The sequence below is a fragment of the Balaenoptera acutorostrata genome, chromosome 17, assembly GCF_949987535.1.
Source record: "Balaenoptera acutorostrata chromosome 17, mBalAcu1.1, whole genome shotgun sequence".
NCBI classification, from domain to species: Eukaryota; Metazoa; Chordata; class Mammalia; order Artiodactyla; family Balaenopteridae; genus Balaenoptera; species Balaenoptera acutorostrata.
In genome coordinates, this window is record NC_080080.1 from 1,871,129 (window position 1) to 1,890,847 (window position 19,719).

The 19,719-nt window shown below is 62.2% G+C and overlaps 1 protein-coding gene across 1 annotated transcript in view; it reads left to right on the forward strand.

Annotated features, from left to right (window-relative positions):
- TSNARE1 (t-SNARE domain containing 1) overlaps positions 1-18,651 on the forward strand; it is a 131,887-nt gene extending 113,236 nt beyond the window's left edge. Inside the window, 2 exon segments of the mRNA XM_057531654.1 lie at positions 5,605-5,710; positions 18,519-18,651. Of these exon segments, the coding sequence (XP_057387637.1) occupies positions 5,605-5,700 (96 nt within the window). The 3' untranslated portion in view covers positions 5,701-5,710; positions 18,519-18,651.
- The last annotated feature ends 1,068 nt before the right edge of the window (positions 18,652-19,719 follow it).

A 19,719-nucleotide genomic window follows, 5' to 3' on the forward strand; every position in this document is an offset into this window, starting at 1 on the left:
ACATATATTGTCTCATGGTTCTGGAGGCCAGAAGTCCAAGATCTAGGTGTCGGCACAGCTGGCTGCCTTTTCTTTTGTCTTCTTTTTTTAATTTATATTTTATATTGGAGTATAGTTGATGAACAATGTTGTGTTAATTTCAAGTGTACAGCAGTGATTCAGTTATACATCTACATGTATCTATTCTTTTTCAAATTCTTTTCCCATTTAGGTTATTACAGAATATTGAGCAGAGTTCCCTGTGCTATACAGTACGTCCTTGTTGGTAATCTATTTTAAATATAGCAGTGCATACATGTCAATCCTAAACTCCCAATCTATCCCTCCCCTCCACCCTTCCCCCTTGTAACTAGAAGTTCATTCTCTACATCTGTGAGTCTGTTTCTGTTTTGTAAATAAGTTTGTATCTTTAAAAAATTTTTTATTATTTAAAAAAAAATTATTTATTTATTTTTGGCTGCGTTGGGTCTTCGTTGCTGCGTGAGGGCTTTCTTTAGCTGCAGTGAGCGGGGGCTACTCTTCGTTGTGGTGCGCGGGCTTCTCATTGTGGTGGCTTCTCTTGTTGCGGAGCACGGGCTCTAGGCACGGGGGCTTTTGTAGTTGTGGCACGTGGGCTCAGTAGTTGTGGCTCACGGGATCTAGAGCTCAGGCTCAGTAGTTGTGTTGCACTGGCTTAGTTGCTCCGCGGCATGTGGGATCTTCCTGGACCAGGACTCAAACCCATGTCCCCTGCATTGGCAGGTGGATTCTTAACCACTGTGCCACCAGGGAAGCCCCATTTTTTTTAGATTCCATATATAAGTGATATCATATGATGTTGTCTTTCTCTGTCTGACTTACTTCACCTAGTATGATAATCTCCAGGTCTATCCATGTTGCTGCAAAATGGCATTATTTCATTCTTCTTAGTGGCTGAGTAATATTCCATTGTATATATATATATATATATATATATATATATATATATAAAAGACATCTTCTTTATTCATTCATCTGTCAATGGGCATTTAGGTTGCTTCCATGTCTTGGCTGTTGTAAACAGAGGAAAACATAGGCAGAACACTCTTTGACATAAATCGAAGCAATATCTTTTTCCATCCGTCTCCTAGAGTAATAGAAATAAAAACAAAAATAAACAAATGGGACCTAATTAAACTCAAAAGCTTTTGCACAGCAAAGGAAACCATAAACAAAACAAAAAGACAACCCTCAGAATGGGAGAAAATATTTGCAAATGATGTAACCGACAAGGGATTAAACTCCAAAATTTACAAACAGCTCATGCGACTCAATATCAAAAAAACGAACAACACAATCAAAAAATGGGCAGAAGACCTAAATAGACATTTCTCCAAAGAAGACATACAGTTGGCCAAGAGGCACATGAAAAATGCTCAACATCACTAATTATTAGAGAAATGCAAATCAAAACTACAATGAGGTACCACCTCCCACTGGTCAGAGTGACCATCATCAAAAAATCTACAAACAATAAATGCTGGAGAGGGTGTGGAGAAAAGGGAACCCTCTTGCACTGTTGGTGGGAATGTAAATTGATACAGCCACTATGGAGAACAGGATGGAGATTCCTTAAAAAAACTAAAAATAGGGCTACCATATGATCTTGCAGTCCCACTCCTGGGCATATATCTGGAGTAAAACGTGGTTCGAGATGATACATGCACCCCTATGTTCATTGCAGCACTGTTCAGAGTAGCCAAGACACGGCTGGCTGCTTCTGAGGCTGTGAGGGAGACTCTGCCTCTCCTGGGCTTGTAGACGGCCGTCCGCATGTTCACACAGTGTTCTCCCTGTGAAGCTGTGTGCAAATTTCCCCTTCTTACAAGGACGCCGGTCAGATGACCTCTCTTTAACTTGATGGCCTCTGTAAAGGCCCCATCTCCAAATAAGGTCCCATTCTGAGGTCCTGGGTTTAAGACTTCAGCATGTCTTTTTGGGGAACACAATTCAGCCTGTAACAATGGACGTCCCAGGTCTGTGGCCTGGTGTCCTCCACAGCAGGGGGCCAGGGTGGAGCCCAGTGTGGGGTCATGAGAGCTTGATGTGGACGAGGGCGCCCCCCACCAGCCTGGAGAGTAGGGGTTTATGGGGTCCGAGGCCCCGACCATCCATCCAGCAGCCCCAGCCCAGGTCCCTGGGCCCCTCCTGCCTTTATAAATGGCCCGAGCTCCATGCAAATGAGCCGTGCCCACTCTAGCGCCTTGAGGGCCTTTCCAGACCCTCTCCCTTATCAGGCGCAGCGACATGAACAGGACAACACATCCTGCCCCCTTAGGAAGTCTCCTCCACGCTTTCCTGCAGGGTCACGGATGTGGTCAATACCCTTTCATTGGGAGCTGGAAAGGTCAGCCCCTCAGTCGAGGTGGTATTCAGGGCGGCTGCCTGCTCCCCAGAGCTCGGGGAGGGGCTCCCGTCTCCCTGGTTGCTCCTGGGGGAGCGAGATGCGGCCTCCAGCTGAGGGACCTGGACTGCTTCCTACCCCCCACCCCGCTGCTGGCACTGAGCTGGGAGGAGGCCCGCAGCTCCGGGCAGCCCAGCCCCGCAGGAGCTGGATCCTCTGCACGGGAGCTCCCTCCCGGTGGGTGAGGCTGCAGGTGCGGGGGCTGAGCAGAGGCTGGGGGCTCTGCCCTGTGCCAGGAGGGGACCGGGGGCTGCAGAGCAGAGCGCAACATCAAAGCCTGCCTCTGCCTCTGCCATATGTCTTCGCCCAAGCATCTGGTGGCCCCTGGGCCCCGCCTGTCATCGCCTGCCCGCCTCTTCCCCTTGAAGTCGGTGGAGAGGCCCCACGTGGTTTGCTGGGGGGAAGAGGAGGGACGGGAAGGGGCTGGGCTTGGTGGAGGCTGGGTGTGGGCTCAGAGGGCCCTGGGACGTCACGCGCCTCCCCCCTTCCCCTCAGATGACCTCTCCCGCTTCTCTTGGGGTCACTCTCCCTCCAGCCAGGTCCCTCGGCTGCTGTGGCCCCCAGCTTCCCTGCCTCCCCTCCCCTCCTCTGTTCAACCTGGCGGGGGTGGGGTGGGGCGCGGAGGGTGGACGAGGGGGGACCAGGGAGGGACAGGCCTAGTGCAGATCACACCCAAGCGGGCGCTCGGCCGCTGTCCAGTGTGAGGCCAGCTTGAGGGTCCCCGGAAGGTTGATCTGGGCCGGGCTGGGCAGGCACAGGCCCACCCCCTGCTCCCCCCAACCCCGGCAGGTGGTGAGCACTCGGCCAGTGCCGGCCGTTGTCACTGGGCTCTGCCTGCGCCGCACCGGTGGGAGAGCCGAGTGCGACCACCCGGAGGCTGAGAGGCCAGTGATCTGCCCCAGGTCACGTGGTCAGGCTGCGACACGAGGACGGGGCTGGAAGCCCGCCCTGCCTGACCCCGCGGCTGTGTTCCTCACGGGCACCCAGATTCCCGCAGATGTCCCCGTCGGTCCTCGCTGGGGGCCTGGGTGTGCTGGGGGGCTGAGTACCCTCAGGGCGCACCTTGCTGGACTGCGTCGGCCCTTCTGTGAGGGGTGTGGAGTGCCGCGCACAGGATCAGCGGCCGGGCGCCGGGCTCGAACCCTGCTTGCCGTTCACGAGCTGGAGGCTCTCTGAGCCACCCCCTCATCTGCAGACGTGTGTCGACGGGACCCGCCTGCCAGCGCCGGGCGAGGGTCTGAGTCCACGCAACCCGAGTAGGGCACGGGGCTCATCACAGGGTTTCGGGAAGGAGCGGCTGTCCTGCCGCACGGGGACCGAGGGCATGGGTGCTGTCCAGGGTCCTGCAGGGCCCCCGGCTTGGAGCACCTTTCCCTCTGAGCCCTCTCCCTGCCAGGAGGGCTGTGGGTTTCTGGTCTCCTGCCCACCCCAAGCTGTGCGCTCCCTGAGGGCTGTGTCTGATTCGCTCTGGCCCCTCCCAGCCCCTCCCAGCTGGCATGTCTGGGCAGCAGTGTGACTTGTGACAGTAGCTGGGAAGAGGGGCAGAGGGGCCTGAACCTCAGATCTGCCCCACACCATCTGTGAAGACTGGAGCAGGCCACTTAACCTCTCTGAGACCAGCATCCTGGCCCAGAACACAGTGACAATACTTGTTCCCAGGCCTGGGAGGCAGGGCTGTTCTGATGATGGCTGGTCTTCAGGCTGATGTGTGGGTCCCTCCCAAAATGGAAAGACACCAAGGCAGCTGAGATGGGGGCCAGTCATCCATCCAATGCCCAGCAGATCTGAGACACCTCCCTAGACCCAGTCCTCACCCCAAAACTCATTGTTTTGGGAGGACACTGACCTCCCCAACCAGAGTTCAGTCCCACCTACTCCAGGAACTGCCCCCCACTACCCTGTCCCTGCCAGTCTCTTCCCTTCCCCACAGCTGAGTAGATGCTCCACTGTCAACCCCTACTCTAGAGCCTAGAGCCCCCTTGAGAAAGTGGGTGGATAGAAGGGCGAATGGATGGATGGACGGGTGTATGGACTGGCGAGTAGGTGGGTGAATGAGTGAGTGGAATAATGAATGGTTGAAAGAATGACCAGCCTCAACATCCACCTAATGACTCAGATGAGCTGGGGACTCATTCTTGACCTATTTCACTTCTCTCCAATATCCCGTCACAGCCAGATTCTAAGGATTCCCCTCCTGATCTTGCCTCTGTCCCCTCTGATCTCCCGTTTCTGCACTAGGCCCCTGTCCTTCCAGGGATCGGTCTTCCTGTTTCTCCTCCCCTTTCCTACCCATCCTCCTATTTTCTTCCTAAGTGGCCTCTTCACTGACTCTCTAGAACATGTCACTCCCCTGCTTACAATTCCTCACTGTGCTATCTCAGGGGCGCTGTCCAAACCTCTCTGTGATCTGCGGGCCTGTCCTACCCATCTCCCTTCCCCTTCCCCATCCCACGGACACTTGGTGACCTACCAGATTATTTTAAGCTCTCGCTTTTCTCCAGGCTCTCCCTTGGTCCCTTACCTCCCACCTCCTGGCCTGTCTGGGGAGTCACACCCCCTCCACCCAGGACCTAGATGAGGCATCACTTTCTTCATGAAGCCTCCCAACCCTCCCTAATGAGTTTCCCAGCCCAGATCTGTGTGTCTTCCCATCCTTGAGGCCTTCTGGTGGGCCCAGAAGTTGTTAACTTTATAATAACCACGACAGTGTACAGGAATAAGGAGAGTATCTGGTGAGGACTTCATGTCTGGTATTTGCCAGACCCCAGGCTATGTACTTTCCCTGCATCATCTTCATTAAGGTTTCAAGTGTCCCTGTGGAGCCCATGACATCATCCTATGCTTTCAGAAGAATCCAAGGTCCCAAGAAGGGATGAGGCTAAGATCCTGGCTCGAGGATGGCAAACCAGGAGCCGCCCCCAGGCCTGGCTGCCTCTGGAGCTGCGGGAATCCCACTGGCTCTCCTGCCTCCTTCCCTGCGGGCCTGGCTCCAGGGCCAGCCCAGGGCAGATCTTGCATGAATATGTGCCCGCTCAGGGCAGAGCCCCTTGCAAGGGGCAGGTTCTGCATGGGCCCTGCCCCCGGGTGGGCCCAGCCCCCTGCAAGTCACAGGCCCACTGTCCCCCAGGATGGGAGGCGGTGGGCAGGGGCAAGACACGACAACGACTCTCTCTCTCCCGCAGCTGCAGAGACGCAAGGTCAAGTGCTACCTCCTGTTGGCGGGAGTCACCGTCCTGCTGGTCCTCATCCTCATCGTCGCCACCTCCGTCCGAAAGTGATGCCACTGTGGTGAGTGCCCTACCTGCCCCCACACTGTCCATCTGTCCTCCTCTTACCCATCCACCCACCCTTGATAAGTCCATTCATCCATCCATCCGCCCATCTACCCATTTTTGATCCATCCTTCCATCCATCCGTCCATCCGTCCACCCATCCATTTATCCATCGTTCATCCTCCTTTGTGTCAGGCACAGGCTGGGCCCTGGTGACCACTGGTGAACAAGGCAGAGGGGAGCCCTGTGTTCCTGGGACTCACAGCCTTGGGGCAGGCTCTCTTGAAGCTCCCCTCTGTGTAGGCACTGACTTCCAGAAGGTCATGGCTGGCAAGTCCCCTGGGGCAGTCGTGAGCAGAGCGTGTTGGGTCGTGCAGCGGGCCTGTACTGGGAGTCCGGGGAAGCGGCAGGGAGCGGCCCCTCGTGGGAAGAGTCGTCAGGGAGCTTCACGGGCTCCTGGGGAAGAGGGGGTGCTGAGACCTGGATGGGATGGGGTGGGGGTCCTCCAGGGCACGGGCTCTGGGCAGGACCCGGAGCAGGCTGGTCTGGGACAGAACATGTGTGGTGCCCTGATGGACCGCCGGAGCCCCGCAGCGTGTTGAGCGGGTGTCTGTGTTACCTGCTGCCGTGTAACCAATTAGCTTAAAATTCAGGGCCTAAAGCAGCAACAGACGTGTGCTGTCGCAGTTTATGTGGGTCAGGAGTTGGGCGGTGGCTCAGCTGGGCGGTTCTGCTCAGGGTCTCTCTGGAAGTGCAGACGGATGCCGGCCGGGCTGCATCATCTGAGGGCCCAGCAGGGGCTGGAGGGTCTGGTTCTAAGCTCCCCCAGAGTGAGGGCTCCTGGAGAGGCAGGCAGAGGCCACCCTCGTTCTGCTGCTCAAACAGGGTTGGTGCCACTTGCTGTGATGGGCCCCTGAGTCCGGGGGGCTGACCGTGGGCATCTGGGAGGCTGGCTTCCATGCCCAGGCCACCTGCTCGTGAACTGGCCCTTTAGGAGGACCCTTCTGGCTTCAGGGAGGGGGCAGAGGAGGGTCAGGTGCCTTGGGGCGCCGGCCTTCATCTTGTCCAGTGTGCCTCCTCTGGGCATCCAGGTATCCAGCGCCTGGGCCCAGCTCTGGGCATCCAGGTATCCAGTGTCTGGGCCCAGCTCTGGGGCATGGCAGGGGCCAGGCGAGGGTCTTGGGGAAGAGCAGGCAAGCCACTGAGCTCCGTGGCCACCCTCGGGTGTACCCGTCCCCGTCCCCCGTGATCCCCACCATAGCCTGTGACGGCATCTGGGGTGGGGGTCAGAAGGCGAGGGGCTGCTGCAGCCCCACAGAAGTCACTGCAGTCGGGAGCCCTCGCAGAGGACATGCCACACAGCCAGCCGAACTCCCTGAGCCCTGGGACTCCTGGATTTCAGACTTCTCCTAGAGGGGCCCCTGTCATGAAAGGAGCCGCCCTGGTGAGGCTGAGATGCAAAGTCGGGGTGCGGAGCCCTGGCTGCCATGCTGTCCAGAGCCCTGTCCTCGCTGGGCTGCTTCTGATTAGATGACACTGTCCCCAGGGTGGGGCTGGGGCGCCGCCAGGAGGCCGAGGAGCCAGCTTCCGGTCTGCGCTGAACTTCAGAAGGTGGAGCCTGGGGAAGGGAGACTCGCATTCACTGTCAGCCTACTGTGACTGGGCATTGCCCACCCATGACCTTGATGGGTCCTCCCCACCTCCTGAGACGGGCAGGATCCCTGGCGCCCTGGATTCAGAAGGTCTTGGATCTCCCCAAAGGCGTGCGGCGTGTGACCCAGGTGTTACGTGGTCCCCGACGTGTCCCTGGTCAGCTTGTCCACCCTCTGCTTCAGGACTTCTGGACATGAACGTAAAGCAGGACACATGGAGGTTCTGCTGCTGAAGTCTTGGCCCTGCAAAGAGAACTCCTGGTGCTTAGAGCTTCTTGGGGGTGGGAGTGGGCAGGATCGTGGGTAGCACGTGGGTGTGCTTGCTGTGGTGCCTGGCGTCTGGGTGAGGTCCCGTGGCTCTCCTGTGCGGGATTGACTGTCGTCTTACCCCGAGCCCAGGCGGCCCCCAGCCAGGGCCCAGGAGCCGTGACATGTCCCCCGGCTCCTCCTGCCAGGTCTCCAAGGCAGGTGCACTTTAGCGCAATGAGTGAGCTAAGCGGGTACAGAGGCTGCAGGGGCTCTGGGTGTGTGGGCCTGGGAGGAACCCTGTCACAGAGGGTGTCACCGGGGCCTCCCTCCTCGACCGAGTCCTCCAAACAGGTGGGTTCCCATCTGCCCAAGCACGGCTGTGTGCAGACACGCAGGTGCATCTCTGCCGCGCCCCCCGGCCACCCATCCCCACGTCCCAGCCTGCGCTGACCAGGCCGTGCAAGGAGCCCAAAACCAGCCATCGTGGGAGCAACAGTGACCATGGCAACGGCAACGACCACTGTACTGGGTTGATCTGTGTCCCCCCAGACGAACCCCCAGGACCCCAGAATGTGAGTGTATTTGGAAACAGTCTTTGCAGATGTCATTAGTTAAGATGAGGTCAGACTGGAATAGGTTGGGTGCTGAATCAAATGACTGGTGTCCTTGTCAGAAGGGGAGGGACAGAGACATGGGAGGAGGCCACGTGGAGACGGAGGCAGAGACTCTAGAGATCAGGGCACAGCCAGGGAACACGAGGCGCCACCAGAGCTGGCAGAGGCAGGAGGGACCCTCCCCCGGAGCCTCAGAGGGACCATGGCCCTGCTGGCACCTTGATTTTGGGTTCTGGCCTCCAGAGCTGGGGCGGTCATTTGTGACGGCAGCCCCAGGGCACTGGTAGAGCTCTGTGTGTGTGATGCCTGAGGGGGGCACGCGTGTTGCTCGGGTTGTCCTGGTCATGGCCTGCGGGATGGGCGTCGTCAGCACCGTCCTGCAGGGGAGACTGAGGCCCACGGTCGTACGCAGGGCGTGTGGCATCCCAGCCCGGGCTCCCCCATGCGTGAGGGGCTGTGATGACTGGGTCTCCGTGTGCTCCTGTGCCCTGGGGTGGGGACACCTGCCAGCACTGTGGGCCCAGCCGGGGGAGGGGCTGGCCAGTCTGCCTGGGCTTCCCGATTTCTCCAGCTGCCTCTCCTCTCCTTCAGATCCACAGACCTCCTTGCCCTCCTTTCCTCCGAGGTTAGGGATCTGTAGCGGCCACGCAGCCCTCCGCTTTCTGCTCCGGCCCACCCTCTGCTGCACGCTCAGATCTGACTGCACCCCAGGGCAGGGCAGCTCTGTACCCTGAACCCCTCGCGGTGCGAGAGGGACCCCAAGGAGGCGTTCTTGGGCCAGGGCTGCACGGCCAGCTCATGTAGACCCATGGGGACAGCTGATCCCCCTCCAGTGAGTCCCCTGGCCGGAGCGGCTGGGCTGCCAGCCATGGCCCCATCCCCGGGGAGACGGAAGACGAGGCTGAGGCCCAGGCCACACGGCCAGCCAGTAGCCACTTATGTGGCCCGTGGGCACAGAGGGCAAGAGGGGTCTCCGGCTCCTAGCAGCTCAGAGCCCAGCAGGACAAGCCAGGAGTTCCTGCTCCTGCAGCCAGTCCCCAGGCTGTCTGGGTGGGGGTCTGTGGGTGTGGGGGTCTCTGGGCACCGTGGGACCAGGGGAGCCCTGAGCCCACATAGGGGCACCTCATCTCTGGAGTGTCCGCCGAGCTGGAAGAGATCCCGTCCAGACACCCCCGGGCTCTCTGTGACCACTGACCAGCCACTGGGCCAGGCGGCAGGGGCGCCTGTGGGACCTGGAGGCCCACCCGCTCTGGGCCCGGTTTCCGCAGAGCTATGGGGCTTCAGCGTCTGCCTGTTTCCCTGCTGCCGAGTTGCTCTGAGGACAAAGGCGGAAAATGGCTAAATATAAACAGCACTTTGAGGAAGGGAAAGGCTCTATTCAAATGCAGGGGGTTGTTATTTCTGCAGAGAAAAGCAGTCCCTGAGGGAGGGGCTCAGGCTCCCTGAGCCTACGGGCCTCGCACGTGCCTGTTGCTGTGTGTCCAGGAGGCCGTGCCCTCCAGGGAGCTCCAAGGGGAGGTGCAGCCCCGCCTCACACCCCCACCCACCCGCACTGTCCAGGCCGCGCCCGAGCACCCCTGCCCGGCTCTCAGGGCTGTGACCCCGCCCGGGCCCAGCTCTTCCCCCTGCCGAGGTTTGCAAGCCCACTTCTGCCTGGTCCTCACAGGGGCCTGAGGGGCAGGTCAGGACAGGGAGCTCAGCAGAGTGACGAAGGATGGCGCCCAGCAGCCTTGCTCACCCGGGGTCCCTGCACTCAATGTACAGCCAGCACGAAGGCTCATCTGGAACCAGGGTCGGGGCTCAGAGTGGGACCAGGGTCAGGGCTCAGAGTGGGACCAGGGTCAGGGCTCAGAGTGTGACCAGGGTCAGGGCTGAGAGTGTGACCAGGGTCAGGGCTCAGTGTGTGACCAGGGTCAGGGCTCAGTGTGTGACCAGGGTCGGGGCTCAGTGTGTGACCAGGGTCGGGGCTCAGTGTGTGACCAGGGTCGGGGCTCAGTGTGTGACCAGGGTCGGGGCTCAGCGTGTGACCAGGGTCAGGGCTCAGAGTGTGACCAGGGTCAGGGCTCAGAGTGTGACCAAGGTGTAGACCGAGTGTGTGGTCAGCGTTGGGCTTCCTCAGCCCTGGTGAGCATCTGGGCCAGCACAGCAGCGGAAGCCAGCGTGCCCATCCTGATGAAGCCCAGCTCCTGGCTCAGCTCCTGATTGCTCTATGGGAACCCCCTTCCCATTTAGGAAAGGGCAGCTGTCTCCAGAAGCACCACCAGGCCTGGTCGCTTTGTGCGGCTCCTGTAGATGAAGGTTTGGGGTCAGGCTCGGCTTTCGGGGACTCGGTTCCTGGTCAGAAAGACGATGTTATGGTGACTCTGAGTGCCCGGCACTGCCCAGGACACTGCCATGTCCCCGGCTGCCATTCCTCAGGGATGTGAGGGCAGCGGGGCCAGGCTGTGGGGAAGCCGGGTCACCTGTACACTGGTGCAGCTGGCCAGCAGCAGGATTGCCCAGGTCTCGGCCGTGGCTCCTACAGGGAAGGAGCTGGGGGAACCTGTAGAAGGAGGTGAGTCCTTGGGATCTGAGGGGCCTCCCCACTCCTCTGTCCTCCTGGACGCCCACCATTGCAGCACCTGCACCCTCAGGACCTCTTTCCACGTGGAACTTCATTCACCATGGACCTGTGTGTCTCTGTGGGACGTGAGCTCTCTGGGTCCCCAGGCCTGGTTCAGGACATGGGGAGGGGGTGGGAGAGGGAGCAGGGGGCCCAGGGCAAGTGGGGCCTGTCCTCGATGGCTCCCTGCTAGAGTCACAAGGCTGGGCCTCAGCAAATAGAAAATTACAGTATCTGGGCAACAATCAATGAAGCATTTTTCACGGGCACAAAAATTTAAGAGGCTCAATAGAGGCTCATAGCAAATCGAGTTTTTAATGTTTTCTGAAAGCCGTGAAATATCGACTTCAAAGCCATTGATTTCCACTTGGGAAGCAAGTGGTGGGATCTTCACCTCCGGGCTTCTCTGTGCATGTGTGCGTCTGCAGCTCCGTGTGTGTGTGTGTGTGTGTGTGTGTGTGTGTCTGCCTGTGTGTGCACATGTGTGAGGTCAGGAGGGAGGGACAGAACCCCCTCTTGAGCTTCCCGCTCCGCCTCCCCAGGGGCTGCAGTGTTAGGACCTGAGCGTGTCATCCGGGCGGGGCAGGAGACGGCTGTGCTCCATGTGTGTATTTTGCGTGTATTTTACGTGTATTCATCGGGCGCTCGGTAGGAGTTTACACCAGAGGACCTCACTTAATCCTCACCACGGCCCCCATGAAGGAGGTGCTGGTATGTCCCCATTTTCCAGACGAGAAAACTGACATGGAGAGAGATGAAGGGACTTAGCCAGAAGGGGGCAGTGTAGAGGGGTGACCCTTCTGGGGTTGGGACTGCCAGGGGAACGCTGCCAAGCAGGCTGAGTGGCCGCCCAAGGCCACACAGTGGGACTGTGGTGCCAGGTCCCAGCTGGGTCTGTGTGACCCGGAGGTCTGGCGGGGCGGGGTCTGCACACAGTCTACGTGGCCTGGGCGGTCAGTGGCGCCGTTACTGGGATGTGCTCGTGCAGGCGGCTCAGACGGCTGCTCGATGCTGAGCCTGTCCAAGGGGGCCTGGTCACCTGGGATCTGGTGACTTTGGGCAGCCCCGCCTGTCCTGCCCCAGCCTGTAGGCATGCCTGCCGGGGGTGCCGGGAGGCTCCCTGAAGGTCCTGTGGCTCCCTAGGGATTTACACATGGAAATCTCCCTCTGGGGTCCAGCACCCGCCTCCCAGAGCCCCGGGTCAGCGGGCAGATGGGCAGAGACCGGTGAGCCAGGCTGGAGGCAGAGGCGGGAGTGGAAGGGGCCTGTGGCCTTCATCACGGCCCCGATCTGAGCCTTGGCCGCCTCGTCTAGGAAATGGGGCCATCAGCGCTGCCTTTGGAGTCCCCGTGGCATCGGTGACGAAAGCCTGCCGGGCGCCTGGCCCACAGCAGCCCTGCCCTCCGCGACGGGGCTGTCTCCTCACCACCGCCATTGCTATCACAGTGGTATTACTGTTACCACGAACCTGCCCTCGTGTATGGAGACGAGGCACGGCTGGTTTTTTCTCTCTGAGGTACCCACGTGGCCCTTCGCCAGCAGGCCCGTGGCGTGTCCTCCCTGGCACCTCGGGCAGGACACACAGGCACGGCTGCGAGCAGCCCAGAGGCCAGTGAGGCACCTGTCTGATGCGGGAAGCACCCGAGCCCCACCCGGTCGGCCCCAGGCGGAAGTCAGACCCAGCACCACTCGGAGTAGCTCGCAGCCGGGGCAGAGGCAGGCCCTTGAGGTGCTGAACTGCCAGGAGCAGAGTGGAAGCCGGGAGAGGGGCAGCTCTGCCGGGAGGGCTTCCTTGAGGAGGCAGCTCTGGAGCGAGGCGGGTAGGGGCTCCCCCGTCAGGCAAGGAGGTCCCCCGGGCCGAGGGCAGGGCCCAGGCAAAGGCACAGTGTCACCGTGGGTGGAGCGCTGAGGCAAGAGCCAGGACCGGCTGGATTGCGTGGCCACGTTCCGGAGGCTTCCTGGGGCCACTTGTCAGGAGCAGCGAGCGCTCCCAGCGGGCGCCGCTTCCCTTTGCGTGTGGTTGCCCCAGCCCCGGGCACTCCCCCCATGGCTGGGCAGATGGCAACGTGAGGGGCCCCCCGACCCGGCTGGCCCATAGCAATCGGGCTGCACCAGGGAAAAGGTGGAAAAAAATAAAAGCGTGAAAGTGCTGGCGGCCAGCACAGAAGGCAGCTTGCCCGTGTGAGAAGCTTGGAAGAGGCTGGTGGACGCGGTGGTGTTTGCCAGTGGCTGGGAGACGGGGCGGGCATGGAGCCTTACAAGTCCCAGCCTGGGATGGCAGAGGGAACAGCTGCCCCAGGTCCCCAAGGGGCCACAGCGGTTGGGTCGGCCGGCTCCCTGCTGCAGACCTGTGGAGGGGGTGGGGGCCTGGAGCTGGTGGGGCGGCTCTGGAGTCCGATGACCGGGTGGAGCCCCCTTCGCGGCACTGGGGAGGCCGTGCGTGGAGCCCCGATTCCTCCCCGGTGGGCGCGGGGCACTAAGACCTATTGGGGTGTTCGGAAGGCTTGGGTGAGGCCGCGGGCGCCCTGTGCACACAGCTGGCGCACAATAAGCGTGCATTCCTCCCTCCCCGCCCCCTCTCCTAGGGACTGTCCTCACACTGGCCGCTGACCTGCCCCTACCACAGACACCCCAGAGCAGGGGTTCGAGTTCCCCTTCTTACTCCTGAAGCCCAGGCCCGGTAACGTCGCTCAGACCCCAGCCTCCAGGCATCAGCCTCCCAGCCTCCTGCGGGCCCAGCTTCCGGAGAGGTGGCCATGGCCCTCTGTGTCCCTGGGGCAGCCCCCGGCCCTGGCCATCCACCTCTCCTTCACCCCCTCCACTCCCCAGCTGGCATTGGCCTCAGATTTGGTGCTGTGACTTCTGGCTCTGGGTCAGCACCTGTCTGGTGGGTCACAGTGCCCCTGCAGTGACCACGGAAGACACACAGCAGCCCAGGGCTGTCCCGGGGCCCTGGGCCCTCAGTGACAGCAGGACAGGAGTGGGGGCCGGCATGCGCACCTGACGGATGTCACCTGAGGCTCAGAGGGGCTCATCCAAGGCAGGGGGAAGCACAAAGCCGGGCCCAACCCCCATGCCCACCTCGGCCTCGGGGCTCAGGGTCTGCCCTCCTGGGCATCCAGTCCCGTGTCCACCGCGACCCCCACTCACCAGGCAGCAGGAGGCATGGGCTCCCACAGCCCCGGACCTTTGCTCGTCCCCAGGACACAGACAGCAGGAGATGAGGGAGGGAGGGAGCTCGGGGCTTAGCTGGGGGTGCAAGCCGCCCCCCGTGGCAGGGCAGGAGGACACCCCGCCCGAGGCCGAGTGTAGGGGAGAGCCCTCGTCTGTGCGGTGGGATGGTCCTGGGTCTGAGTCCCTGCTTGCCGTTTCCTCCTGGGGGACGGGGACATGTCACCGACTCAGTGGAGCTTTGGTATCAGACCCGTGAGGTGGGACAGTCCCTCCCCGACGCAGTGCTGTGCGGACACGGGGGGCTCCTCCAGGGGCCCCGGTCGGAGCCCGGCCAGGCAGGTGAGTCCCTGGCCACTTTCCTCCTCCCGCTTTTCCAGAACCATGCAGAACGCAGCAGGCAGGGTCCTGCCTTCAAGGACCCCCCTCAGACGAGGCTCCAGGCCCCAGCTGCCCCTCAGACGAGGCTCCAGGCCCCAGCTGCAGGGCAGACACCTGGAAGGAGGAAAGAGGGCTTCACGCAGAACCAGGACTTCGGGGAGGCCAGAGGGAGCTCCTGGGGCAAAGCCTACCAAGCTTGAGTTCTGAGCACCAGCTGTGCTTGGCAAGAACCCGCCCACCCCGCCCCCCGACTGTTTCCCTACTCAAAGCAAGCAGTTTTGCTTCCGGGTGCTTCTCAGTAATTGCAATATAAATTGAATAATTAAGCTAAACCCACAGAAGAGAATTAAATATTAATTTCTAATAAGCTATTCAGAGAGTGTCGCCAGGGAGAACCCGCAGACAGTGTCTGTGCTGGGCACTCTCCTGCCTGGCCCCCGAGCCCTTGCCGGCCCCAGGGCCCCCCTCCCAGGGCAGGACTAACCCACACGCAGCCTCGGTCCAGGAGGCAATGGTCCGTATGCCAGCCCCGGGGCCTGTCCGGCGGGGTCTGGGCTTGGGTCCCCTAGCAACTGAGGCTGCCCGTCACCAAGGGAGTGGGCGTGCCACTGGCGGTGTGGTGAGTGGATGAGAAAATGACATGTGACCTGAGGGATGGGCGCCACTCCCCTCAGGACCCTGGTGAGCCAGGCCCAGTCTCTGTGTGGTGACTGCACCTCAAGAAGGCCTCTCACTGTCACCGCACAGCCCAGGGAGCTCAGGGGTGTCGGAGCCCCAGACAATCAAAGAGCGGTGTCCAGGGTGGACACTAGCACAGCCTGGTCACAGGCTGAGCCCTGACCCTGGCCACACCCTGAGCCTTGACCCTGGTCGCACACAGAGCCCTGACCCTGGTCACAGGCTGACCCCTGACCTTGGTCATCACACGCTGAGCCCTGACCCTGGTCACACTGAGCTCCGACCCTGGTCACACGCTGAGCCCTGGCCCTGGTCACATGATGAGCCTGATTCTGAAGCTGATCCTGGCTATAGACCAGCCCTGACCCTCTTTTTAAGAGATCAGAAAGCACAGTGTAGGCACACCGTGTTTGTCTGCAGCATAAAGTTGATGGCGAGGTAGGGAAGGCGGGCAGGGCAGGGTCAATGCCGGTGGTGAATGCGGGTTATGGATCTCGATTAGTCCACTGTCAGTGAGCCCCTGAGTGTGTTTGGAGCTGAGCACAGTCATGGCGGGGGTGGTGGGGTGTGAGGCCCCGTGGCCCCTGTGGTGGCGGCCACCACGAGGACAGGGGGACTGAGGAGGTGGGGCCGGGGCAGGAACGGGAGGTGCCGTGTGCCCACCGCACGGAGGGCCTGGGGGGCGGGCACAGAGCGGGGTGTCCCCAGATGGCCCACCTGTGGCTAGCACAGCCTGTGCTGGGCCCAGGCTCCACACCCGTGGCCAGGCGGAGAGGCCGTCCCTGTCCCTGGTCAGCCACTGGGGAGGACACCCCCGTGCTTCCCGGGCTCACAGCCCAGTGAAGTCCCCACCGTCATCGTGTCGATATTTGTTGTCTGGGGCCAGCTCCCGTGCGGCACTCCGTGCGACCCTCAGTGCCCCGGGCAGCGGCCCCGCAGGTCACGGGCTGCCACGCCCTCCCAGATCCTCCCCCCCAGCCAGACGGCCCAGGCCCGTTCTTTGGGCACCTTCTCTGTGCGGGTTCACTGACCGCACCCGCCTGGGAGTCTGTGTGTCCAGCCAGCGTGCAGCACAGGGCTGCTCGGGGCATCCTCGCTGCCAGAGAGGAGAATAAACGTCAACCCGAAAGGGCCCGTGCAAACACCTGCCTGTTTTAAAGGCATGGGAACCGCCGGAGGAGTTAGCGGCTCACAGGACACGCAGCTGAGAAAGGCGAGGATTCGAACCCAGGGCCACCTGGCCGAGGCCGTGTTCTGGGAGCACAGGGGCCGTGGGTGGACACAGGGCCCAGGGCGGGGAGGGTCTGCAGAGGAGGGGAGTGATGGGAAGAGGTGGCCCCGGGTGAGGGAACTCTGGGGGTTGGTGGACAACGCGCGGGGCAGAAACAGAAACAGGGTTGGGAGGCAGGCCACGGGGGAGGGGCCGCCATGGGGGGGGTCCCTAGCAAAGGGAAGGGGGCGCAGAGGCCCCTGACTAGTGGGGGTGGGAGCAGGGCAGGGTGGGCAGGATTGTGCGAAGCCTGGAAAGACGGCCATTCTCCAGCCCCAAGGCCCTGAGGGCCTGTCTCCCGACACGGTGGCCCTGCCGGTTTCTAGAGGCCCCTCGGGCCCCAGCCCAGGCGCCTGCCGCTCACCCTTTAGGCCTCGCCTTCCCGCCCCCAGCGCCTTCCAAATGCTGCCAGCGGCCGCCGCCCGTCTCTCCGGGTCCAAAGGTCTCCTCCATAGCACGGTTGTTGACATGCCCTATGGCTGAGGCTCAGCCCGCAGAGGAAGGAGCGGGGGGCTGGGCACTTGGGGGCGGGGCTGCTTCTGGAGGAGTCCCCCACTTGCCTCCTCTGAGAGCCCCACCTTGCATGAGGCCATTCATGCAGCTGCAGGTGCCCCTGCAGAGGGCTGGGGTGGGGCCGGCACAGGCCCGGGCGGCAGGCCTGGGGCTTCCGCGTGCTGCCCGCCAGGCCTGCGCGCAGACCTCCGGGAGGGGCTGTGAGTTGCGCAGAGCTCCCTGGGGCCACAGAGGCAGCTGGGGCGGAGACGGGGTGCCAGCTGACCGTTGCCCCATCTCACCAAGGAGGAGACTGAGCTTAGAGGGCGTGGCCTGCACCGGCTCTCAGGACAGGGTCTCCCCCCCACAGCTCTCCCCCTCAGGAGGAGGTGACAGGCGTGGAGGTAGGGATGGGCTTACAAGAATGGCAGGTGAGGCCTTTAGGGGAGACACGCCAGGTACAGGCAGGGGCTCTCTGGGGTGGGGCTGAGGCAGGTGCAGCCTCTGCAAGGTGCCAGGTGGTCACTCCCGCGGGCCCGCGTCCGGTGGGGCGTGGGGAGCGATCGCTGCTCCCCGGGGGCCTGCCCGCCCCTCTCTGGGACTCAGCATCCCCGCCGGGGGGAGGGCGCGGGCCAGGTTCCCCAACAGGTGAGGGAACCCACAGACGAGCAGCTGGGGGCCGATTCTCCTTGGGGTCCTCAGGTTTGCTGCTGGGCCCTTGGCCCTGGCTGGGGGCAGGCGTGCTTGCGGGGAGGAAGGGGAGGCAGCACACCTCCACCTGCCGGGGGCGCCCGCGTGGGGATCCTGCTTCCTCAGGGCCTCTGCAGGGGCCTGGCCAGCGACTACCACAGGGGGGCCAGGGGCCCATCGGCACCTTTACCACAGCCATCACGGACCCCACTGGGCCCCGGATGTGGGCAGCACAGGAGAACTGGGATCCAGGTTCCTGACCCCGGGCCTGGGGTGAGGCTGGTTGTGATTTTCAGCAGGGTGCTCTGGGGCCTCATTAAGAGGGTGCCGTTTGAGGAGCCAACTGGTGTCCCCGGGAAAAGCATTCCAGGCCGAGGGAGCAGCGTGCAAACGCCTTGAGGTGGGATAAGACTGGCCAGAGCCGCAGCAGAGCCCAGTGGGCTGGCAGGCGAGCCAGGGTCCCCGGGTCCCCGGGGGCTGGGCTCTGGCCCAGAGAGACGGTGCCCTGACCAGCGCTGCTGTTGGAGAAGGCCGCAGGGAGCTGTGGAGGACCGGGGCGGGGGAGAAACGGGGGAGGGAAGGGCGTGCGCCGAGGTGGGCGCGTGGCCGGGAGAGGGGAGCCTGCCGGACTCACTCATGGATTGGGGTGAGGGAAAGGGGGTCCAGGGTGAGCCTGAGGCTTAGGGGCTTAGGGGCTGCGGCTCGCCCCCTAGGACCTCTGCTTTCTCATCTGTGAAATGGAGACTGGTCATCAGGGCCCACCCTCCCCGGGGCAAGTCTCTGCTGCCTTATGACCTAGCCTCCTGCCCCCAGCAGAGCAGGGAGGCGAGACCCCTGCTCTGACAGCCCTGCCCGAGGGAGAGCTCTCGGGCCCCCAGGGAGGGTGGCCGGTTTGAGGGACCCAGGCCTGGGAGCCCACATGGCCCCTCACCCATTGCTGGCACCCTGGCCTCCTCCCTGCCCGTTGTCGCTGCACCTGAGCCTCGGCTTTCTCGCCGGAGCTGATGCAGCCTCTCGTTCTGCAGGTTGATGCTGTCACCTGGCCTGCGTGGATGGACCGCAGAGCTTTGCACCTTCCTGCCTCTTGCCGTGTGCCAACCCCCTGCCTCTGTGCCCGCCCCGGCTGAGAGCCCTAATAAACCGCTGTCGTAGCCAGCCGCGGTGGGCACTTGTCACCATCTGTCATCTGTCGGCGGGTGGCAGCTTTCCGGCTCTGGGACCCCAGAGATGGAGCCTGGGCCGCGTTGGGTGGGAAGGGTGGCATGGGTTTGTGAGTGTGAGTGTGCGTGTGCGTGTGAGGTGGCAACATGGGCGTGAAATGTGAGATGGGGGAGGCCCAGGGACCGGCCTGTGGCCCAGGCCCAGCTGGTGCTGCCCCGCCCAGCCCCCCCGCCCCCGCCTGAGGGCTCCCCTGGGGAGGATCTCCCCCACCCCGTGGGAGGCCAGCCCAGCCGTGGTCCTGCCCCTTCATCCCCAAGGACCAGCACACAGCTCCCCACCCTGCAACGCAGGCGGGGGTTGGATGCAGCTCTGGGGCCCCGCTGCTCCCAACGTGATATCATAGCTTCTGTGCTTCCTGGTGCCCGGCCGAGGGGTGGGCACGGAGAAGGGGGGCCTGGGTGGGGAGAGCCTGGCCAGGGCTGCTCTCAGGATCTCCCTCTCCTGCGGGAGTGAGGGGGTGGGGGAGGCACCCCTAAACAGGAGGGGCTGGAGCCAGAGAGGCCACTGGGAGGGGCCTGGCCCCTGCGGGGGTGGGGGGAGGGCAGGAAGCAGCCCCGCCGCTGTGCGCTGTGCGCTGTGCGCTGTGCGCTGTGCGCTGTGCGGAGCGGCTGCCAGGCAGGCAGACGGAGCCCCCCTCAGTACATTGCCCTCCCCAGGGCCCCGTGGAGCTCGGGGCCTCGTGAGGGTGAGGGCCGCACACCAGACCCCCAGGGCAGGCGGGGTCCACGGCCTCAGAATTCCAGAAACCTCTGCAGGACGCTGCTTCCTGCTCAGGGGTCCCTCAGCCCTCCAGTGCTCCCCGTCCCTCCCCAGCCCCGGTCTTCTGCTGAGGAGCATCTAAAGCATTCCGGGTCCAGGCTGCTTTGTCCCAAAGACTGCTTCAGTTTTGACGATTCTGTGAAGCTCTGAGTTTCTCGACACTTTCTTGCCCAGGGCCTGAGAAATGCGACACCACTGAGGTGTGGGCAGTGGCAGCGGGACAAGTGGGGCCGGGCAGACCCTAGG